The sequence below is a fragment of the Mandrillus leucophaeus genome, unplaced genomic scaffold, assembly GCF_000951045.1.
Source record: "Mandrillus leucophaeus isolate KB7577 unplaced genomic scaffold, Mleu.le_1.0 Scaffold46, whole genome shotgun sequence".
Taxonomy (NCBI): Eukaryota; Metazoa; Chordata; class Mammalia; order Primates; family Cercopithecidae; genus Mandrillus; species Mandrillus leucophaeus.
This window is the reverse complement of record NW_012104920.1, coordinates 378,152-386,826: the sequence shown is the minus strand read 5'-3', so window position 1 is coordinate 386,826 and position 8,675 is coordinate 378,152. Positions and strand designations below refer to the sequence as shown.

The 8,675-nt window shown below is 52.8% G+C and overlaps 1 protein-coding gene across 2 annotated transcripts in view; it reads left to right on the top strand.

Annotated features, from left to right (window-relative positions):
• ARHGEF15 (Rho guanine nucleotide exchange factor (GEF) 15) overlaps positions 1-5,875 on the top strand; it is a 13,322-nt gene extending 7,447 nt beyond the window's left edge. For both annotated transcript variants that reach the window (XM_011994492.1, XM_011994493.1), the window contains 7 exons: positions 1,751-1,825; positions 1,935-2,027; positions 2,122-2,282; positions 2,379-2,531; positions 2,685-2,767; positions 2,872-2,976; positions 4,218-5,875. In XM_011994492.1, coding sequence (XP_011849882.1) covers positions 1,751-1,825; positions 1,935-2,027; positions 2,122-2,282; positions 2,379-2,531; positions 2,685-2,767; positions 2,872-2,976; positions 4,218-4,369 — 822 coding nt within the window. In that variant the 3' untranslated portion in view covers positions 4,370-5,875. The remainder of the gene's footprint in view (positions 1-1,750; positions 1,826-1,934; positions 2,028-2,121; positions 2,283-2,378; positions 2,532-2,684; positions 2,768-2,871; positions 2,977-4,217) is intronic.
• The last annotated feature ends 2,800 nt before the right edge of the window (positions 5,876-8,675 follow it).

Below are 8,675 nucleotides of genomic sequence, written 5' to 3'. Positions count from 1 at the left end.
TTTTTTTGAGATGGAGTCTTGCTCTGTCACCCAGGCTGGAGTGTAGTGGCACGATCTCAGCTCACTGCAAGCTCCACCTCCCGGGTTCACACCATTCTCCTGTCTCAGCCTCCTGAGCAGCTGGGACTACAGGCTCCCGCCACCACACCCGGCTAATTTTTTGTATTTTTAGTAGAGACGGGGTTTCACCATGTTAGCCAGGATGGTCTCCATCTCCTGACCTCGTGATATGCCCGCCTCGGCCTCCCAAAGTGCTGGGATTACAGGCGTGAGCCACTGTGCCCAGCTGACACGCTCTCTTCTATTGCAAAGCAGAGACTCCTTTCTAACCAGGTCACCCAATATGGGGATCTTTAGAGCAGTGGCATGATCACAGCTCACTGCAGCCTCAAATTCCTGGGCTCAAGGGATCCTCATGCCTCACCCTGGGACCACAGTGCCACCATGCCCTGCTATTTATTAATTTTTGTTTTTATAGAGACAGGGTCTCACTATGTTGGCTAGGCTGGTCTTGAACTCCTGGCCTCAAGCAGTCCTCCTATCTCAGCTTCTCAAAGCTCTAGCCTTACAGGCGTGAGCCACTGAGCCCAGTGAATGGGGGGATCTTTATGTGAAGAGTTCCCAACTAGATTTTCAGTGTCTTTATGATCTTATTCAGCTTTATCTATCCCCGGTGTAGACAACACAATAATAATAATGATACTAATCATAATAGCTCAACAGCTATTGAGCTTTCTAGGAATGGTTCTAAGTGCTATACACCTGTGTAACCTTACCCACAACTGTGTGAGGGTAGCAACTATTATTTGTCCTACTTCAGAGATGAGAAAGCTAAGGCACCGGTCACATAACTTGCCCCAGGTCATATAGAAATAATTGATGGAGAAAAAATTGTAATTAAGCACTCTTAGCTACTCTGCTGTATTGCCTGCACTAACAGTTTTGGTTAATAATTATTAAAATAATAGGAACCTTCAGGCTGGGCGCAGTGGCTCACTCCTGTAATCCCAGCACTTTGGGAGGCCGAGGCGGGTGGATCATCTGAGGTCAGCAGTTCAAGACCAGCCTGGGCAACATGATGAAACCCCATTTCTACTAAAAATACAAAAAGTTAGCCGGGCGAGGTGGCAGGCGCCTGTAGTCCCAGCTACTCGGGAGGCTGAGGCAGGAGAATGGCGTAAACCCGGGAGGCGGAGCTTGCAGTGAGCTGAGATCCGGCCACTGCACTCCAGCCTGGACGACAGAGCGAGACTCCGTCTCAAAAAAAAAAAAAAAAGTTAGCCGGGCGTGGTGGCGCATATCTGTAATCCCAGCTACTTGGGAGGCTGAGGCAGGAGAATCACTTGAACCTGGGAGGCAGAAGTTGCAGTGAACCGAGATCGCGCCATTGCACTCCAGCCTGGGTGATAGAGCCAGACTCTGAAAAAAAAAAAAAAAAAAATTGGAACCTTCTTTTCAACATTTAGTATGTACCAAGAACTATGCTAAGCACTTTACGTATATTACCTTCTTGAATCCTCAAAACAATGCTATTGATATGCTAGGTGGATATTAGCCCCATTTTACAGATGGGGAAGCTGAGGCTCAGAGAGGTAACAGGACTTGCTTAGGGTTCTGCAGATGGTGAATGATGAGGTCTGTCAGCTTTGTTGAAATTGGCCAAAGCAGTCAGGGTCCTCTGAGCTGTGGCCCCTCTGAATCCCAGGGCCACAGAGCAGGGGGCCCAGTCACCCTTCCTCCTTGTCCCCAGAATATCCTGCGTCAGACGGAAGAGGGGTCCAGCCGTCAGGAGAATGCCCAGAAGGCCCTGGGTGCTGTCAGCAAGGTGGGCAGGAGGGACACTGAAGTGGGGGGAGGTGACAAGGTGGTAGAGAGAAATGGTAGGGAGTAGGGGGCTGGCCGCTGGGGTGGGTAACACAGATCCCCTTACCTAGATCATCGAGCGTTGCAGCGCTGAGGTGGGGCGCATGAAGCAGACTGAAGAGCTGATCCGGCTCACCCAAAGGCTGCGCTTCCACAAAGTCAAGGTACATCCCTGCCCAGGCTCCCCATCTTGCCCTGCCCCACGGTGCTCCTGCTGCTGCTGCTGCTAGAATCTCCTCTGCCTCTGCTTCCTCCCAGGCCCTGCCCCTAGTCTCCTGGTCACGGCGCCTGGAGTTCCAGGGAGAGCTGACCGAGTTAGGGTGCCGGAGGGGGGGCGTGCTCTTTGCCTCGCGCCCCCGCTTCACCCCTCTTTGCCTGCTGCTCTTCAGCGACCTGCTGCTCATCACTCAGCCTAAGAGGTGAGTCCTAGGGAAGGAAGGAGCCCAGTCTGGCGTGGGCAGGAGGGGTCCAGCGGGACCCCTGCTGTCCTTCTGAACCACCTCATCCCTGGGCAGTGGGCAGCGGCTACAGGTTCTGGACTATGCCCATCGCTCCCTGGTCCAGGCCCAGCAGGTTCCGGATCCATCTGGACCCCCTACCTTCCGCCTCTCCCTTCTCAGCAACCACCAGGGTCGCCCCACCCACCGGCTACTCCAAGCTTCTTCCCTGTGAGTTGTGTTTCCTTCAGAAAATACCCTTGGGACGCTTATCTGACCTCTCAGAGCTCCTCCGACTTCCCCAGTCTCTCTCTTCTGTGGCTCCTGCCTCAGCCCCAGAGGATCTCTTGGGCCATCTGTGACACTTCCCAATGTCCCCACCAGATCAGACATGCAGCGCTGGCTAGGAGCCTTCCCGACCCCAGGCCCTCTTCCCTGCTCCCCAGACACCATCTATGAGGACTGTGGTGAGTATCCCCCTAGATGGGAGGAGGGAAGAAAAAGTGAGTCTTAGAGGAATATGGGGGAGAAGCTAAACAGAATCACTTTAATGCCACCCACCCCCAACCAGACTGTTCCCAGGAACTGTGTTCAGAGTCATCTACACCTGCCAAAACTGAAGGACGGAGTCTGGAGTCCAGGGCTGCCCCCAAACACCTGCACAAGACCCCTGAAGGTGAGACAGTCTTTCATTTATTTATTTTGTATTTATTATTATTATTATTATTTGAGACAGATTCTCATTCTGTCAGCTAGGCTAGAGTGCAGTGGTGTGAGCTCGGCTCACTGCAACCTCCGCCTCCCGGGTTCAAAGGATTCTCCTGCCTCAACCTCCCAAGTAGCTGGAATTACAGGCACCCACCACCAAGCCTGGCTAATTTTTGTATTTTTGGTAGAGATGAGATTTCACCATGTTGGCCAGGCTGGTCTCGAACTCCTGACCTCAGGTGATCCGTCTGCTTTCACCTCCCAAAGTGCTGGGATTATAGGCATGAGCCTCCGGTGCCTGGCCTTCTTTCTTTTTTTTTTTAATGGAGGTGGGGGGTCTCGCTATGTTGCTCAGGCTGGTCTTGAACTCCTGGGCTCAAGTGATCCTCCTGCCTCAGCCTCTCAAAGTGCTGTTATTACAGGCATGAGCCCCTGAGCCTGGCCGTGTTTCATTTATTCATTCAGGAAATATTTATTAAGCACCTACGAAGTGCCACTCGCTGTTCTAGGGAATGTGCATTAAACGTATCAATCACACTTCCTTCCTTGCTGGAGCCATGTTCTAGCAGAGGAGGCAGACGATAAAGAATGAGCAAAATAGATAAGTAAATTATAAAGTACATGTGAAGGCGAGGAGTGTTATGGGGGAAAAAAAAAGTGAGCAGAGCAAAGAAGGTCAGGAGTTCCAGGGTTGGGCAGCGTGAAATTTTCAATACGGAGGCTGAGGTGGACCTCACTGAGAAGGCAGCATGAAGCTTGATGGAGCTAATTTAGGCCCATGGTATCTGGGGGAAGAATGTCCCAGCTGGAGGCAGCAGGCAGTGCAAAGGCCCTGTGGTTGGTGTGTGACTGAGGAACTGTAAGGAGGCCAGTGTGGCCAGCAGGAGAGAGAAAGGGGGAGAAGCAAATGAGGTCACACAAGTGGCAGGGACGGGATCACGCAGGACCTGACAGGTCCCTGCAAGGACTCCACCTCTTACTCCAAGTGACATGAGCAGCCATGCAGGGCTTGATGGAGGAGCAGCCCAGACCCTCTCCAAGCTGCTGTCACCTCCACTTCTGATGCCCTTTCTACTGATGCTCCAGGCTTATCCATGAATTCCCACACCTACAATGACCCTGAAGGCCTGAGAACCCATGAGGCCCCCTTTCCCTCTTCACCTGCTTCCTGTCCATACCTCACTGGGTCCCCTGTCTCTCTTCCCCCAGGTTGGCTGAAGGGGCTTCCTGGGGCCTTCCCTGCCCAGCTGGTGTGTGAAGTCACAGGGGAACACGAAAGGAGGAGGCACCTTCGCCAGCACCAGAGGCTTCTCGAGGCTGTTGGGCCTTCTTCAGGCACCCCCAATGCCCCCCCACCTTAATGCAGGCTGAGGAGGGGGCACATGTTGGGAGACACCTACCAGTGTGGCACGGAGAGAACAAAGCCCATTCATCCATTGGATTCACTGTCAGTGGAGATACTACCTCTCGTGGCAACCAATAGAGATCGAGCTTCAGGACCGGGCAGCCAATGAAAACGGCCTCCTGAGCCCACAGCAATAAGAATGAATGAGGATGCCTTGAATGTGCGGCCAATGGAGACAGAAGCTTAGTGCAGAGCAGCCAATGGGTACTGAGCTGGCTGAGCCTACGGCCAATGAGTATTCCTGCTATGCTCAAGGCCAAGGAAGATAAATCTAGATCATGGCAGTTAAAAAGGGGCCTCCTTGGAGATAAAGTCCTAGGATAAAATTGTGAACAGGAATGAGCAGGAAGCCAACCAGCCAAAGAAAATGGTGATCTGGGCCCAAGAGACCAGTAGTCACCCTGATTGGTTCTGCAGCAATGACTGGTCCTGTCTTTTGAGTCCGGGACATACTAGTTTCCATTCATGGGTGCTTCCTGTGCCCTCTCAAGTCAGTTCTTCTCTTTCAGAAGAATTCAGAGTGTGTGTCTCAGAAAATCTGCGTGTGTGCACTTGCATGTGTAGATATGTGTGTATATGTATCAGGGAAGGCATTCTGCCAACTGTGGTGTGTGTGTGGTGATTGTGTTTCTCACCCACAAATGCTCCATTTCTTCCTTTACCTCTCATTTCTCCTATTACTTGCTCCAAGAAAGATGCTAAGTCTGAGCTCCAGAAGAGACTGTGCTGGGTGTGGCTTGGCACCCAGGGGATGAGAGCCCTGAGCTCTGGGTCTCTTGGAGGCCAGGGTTCCGTGGCAGATGTGGGGCAATGTTATGGAGCAGCCAACAACCTGGCAGAGGAGCCCAAGGGACTGAAGATGGCCAGTAGCTGGGTCCTGAGGCCCCTGAAGTCTGCAGGCCCTTCACCTTGCCCCAAACGCTGGCCTCCATAATTCCTGCCTGCAGATTCCCCAACTTGAAGTATAATCCACCAGCCAGCCTCAGCCTTGAGCTTCGGAACCACATTAGATCCTGCATCTGGGTGAAGAAACGGGAGCTGTGGATCACAGGCCAGCCAGTGAACCTCCTGGGCTTTTTTGCCTTTGTCCTGATCCTCTCACAGAAACACTGGGCCAAACAGTGGGGAGAGATTGGAGAGCGGGTGTGGCTGCCCAACCCCATCCAGAGTATCTGTTTCCAGATGAGTAAATGCCTCGCATGATACCAGAGGAGGTGAGGGACAGAGACAGCAAGGCGGACAGTGACTGGCAGGGGGTCCCAGGCCCGGGACAAGGCCTCCCCTTCAGCACAGCAACTTGCCCAGGACCGACACTGTCACATTGACTGCAGGAGGCACAGGGACTCCGGGAGACTCAGAGGCAGAGAGCACTGGCGTTTGGCAGTCCATGACATTGGAGACTCCCCTAGCAGGGTGCCTGACGTGGGGAACCCTCAATAAATAGTGGTGCATTTGTACTGAGGCTCTCCAGGGAAGTGTGTGTTTATAGGAGCAGTGGTCTCCAAGTGTGGTTTCATAAGGGGGATGGGGCTGCTTGGAAAGGGGTCCAGAGCAGGGGTCAATTCTGTTGGGAACTGGGGCTTGAAGGTCATATGCAAGACCTGAGTGTGTCAGCCCACTCAGTTCCTGAGGGCTCTGAGGTAGTGGTGGTGGTGGCAATGGTAGTGGGTTTGCAGCAGCTGTGGCTGGGGGCCGCTGCAGACTGGGCAATGCCTGGGGCTCAGGCAGGCGATGAAAATGCAGCAAGAAGAATAAAAAGGGCAATCAGGGCTGGGCACCGTGGCTCGGAGGTCGAGGTAGGCGGATCACTTGAACTCAGGAGTTTGAGACCAGCCTGGGAAGCATAATGAAACCCTGTCTCTACAAAAAATACAAAAATTACCCAGGCACAGTGGCATGTGCCTATAGTCCCAGCTACTCGGGATGCTGAGGCAAGAGGATAGCTTAAACCCGGGAGGTAGAGGCTGCGATGTGCCATGTTTGCACCACTGCACTCTAGCTTGGGTGACAAAGCAAGACCCTGTCTCAAAAAAAAAAAAAAAAAAGGCAGCAATAAAGGCCCTTTACTGACCAGCCAATCATCTCTGTGTTTAATTCAATTATACCTATTTATTGAGTGCCTTCAATGTGCCAGGCATTGTTCTAGGATCTGGGCATACAGACATGAAAAAGACAAGGTCCTTGCCCTCAGGAAACCTTCATCCTGAGGGTGAGAGGTGACAGGGACAATTACCATGTCAACAAATTAATAAGTAAGATAAGATCAGGCCGGGCCAGTGGTTCACCCCTGTAATCCCAGGACTTTGGGAGGCTGAGGTGGGCGGATCTCTTGAGGTCAGGAGTTCAAGACCAGCCTGGCCAACATGGTGAAACCCTGTCTCTACTAAAAATACAAAAATTAGGCCGGGTGCAGTGGCTCACGCCTGTAATCACTGCACTTTGGGAGGCCAAGGCGGGCGGATCACCTGAGGTCAGGAGTTTGAGACCAGCCTGGCCGACGTGGTGAAACTCTGTCTCTACTAAAAATACAAAAATTAGCTGGGTGTGGTGGTACATGCCTGTAAGTCCTAGCTACTTTGGGAGGCTGAGGCAGGAGAATCATTTGAACCTGGGAGGCGGAAGTTGCAGGTTGCAGTGAGCCGAGATCGCACCATTGCACTCCAGCCTGGGCGACAGGGCGAGATTCCGTCTCAATAAAACAAAACAAGGGCTGGGCGCAGTGGCTCACGCCTGTAATCCCAGCACTTTGGGAGGCCAAAGCAGGCGGATCACCTGAGATTGGGAGTTCGAGACCAGCCTGACCAATATGGGGAAACCCCCTCTCTACTAAAAATACAAAACTAGCCAGGCGTGGTGGTGAATGCCTGTAATCCCAGTTGCTTGGGAAGCTGAGGCAGGAGAATCACTTGAACCTGGGAGGCAGAGTTTGTGGTGAGCCGAGATGGCACCATTGCACTCCAGCCTGGGCAACAAGAGCGAAACTCCATCTAAAAAACAAAACAAAACAAAACACGCCCCCCGCCAAAGAAAAACCAGCAGTAAGATAAAATCAGTAAGCACTAAGCAGAAAACACAGCAAGGGCTGTGGCATAGAATGTTGTGTGTGTGTTTTTTGGGGGAGGGTGGTGGCTTTAGGGAAGATCTTGGAAGATATGACATTTGAACTGAGACCCAGATGACTTCCAGAGGAAGTAGCCCTGAGAAGATCTGGGGAAAGAGCATTCGAATGGAGGCAACAGGGGACGATAGCCCAGGAACAGAAGGTAGTGGTAGTGGGGACGGGAATCGGTGCACCTGACCCTTCAAGTGTCCTGGTAGGGGGAGCCCCTCCCCACCCAGGTCTCCCTCCCTCTTTGGCATAAGACGGAGACACACTGGGCTACTCAGAAAGACAGACATCCGGGGCAGACACGTACCCCATACACCTTCTCTCCTGGCTCCTGATCCCCTACTAGAGTCCTGCCACCAAGGAAGCCCCCATGCTCCAATTCAGATGTTCTGATGGTGGGATAATGGGGAGACGCGGACCAGGTAAGGGTTACTTTGGAGACATAAAGGTGCATACAATACAACCATATGTTCCAAAAGAGACTGAGAAGACAGGAAGGGAGGGCGTTGCCATGTTTCCTGACTTTTAGGAGTTGGTTTCTGTTATCTCAGATCCCGCTTTCCATTTTGGGGTGACCTGAGTGTGTTTGTCCTGGAGGGGTCTGCATTCTGCTGGCCAGTCCAAGGGGGCCAAAGGGCATGAAACACAGCTATATGGGAAAGGGGCGGATGTCGGGGAATGAGGACCACAGCAAGGAGAATGTGGATAGACCCAAGATGGGGATGGTGTAAGGAGGACAGAAAAGGGAGACTGATGGGGGGTGTTGCAGGACAGGTGGCAGGAGGTAACTCAGCTCATCCCGAATTGTCTCCCTCCCTCTCCCTCAGGCATCTCTGCTATGGGAGTCCAGCGTCCCCTCCTACCTGTGTTCTTTCTGCCCCTCTGGGTTGCCTCTTGCAACTTCCTCACCGGCGGCGTAGGAGGGCCCATGGGAGAAGCCTCTCAGCTGTGCCGTGTCTGGGTTCCAGGCATGCTGGTGGGGGTAGTACACAGAGGTTCACTGAGTCAGCTGGGGAGTTCCAGAGCCACTATCACCTTATTCCCTCCCAGTCTATCATGCTGGGGAGGTGGAGGAAACCAGCATTTCCACAGGCTCAGGAAAGGCACAGGCGTCCCAGGGGAGAGATTCCTGAGGGGATAGGGTGGGAAAGCT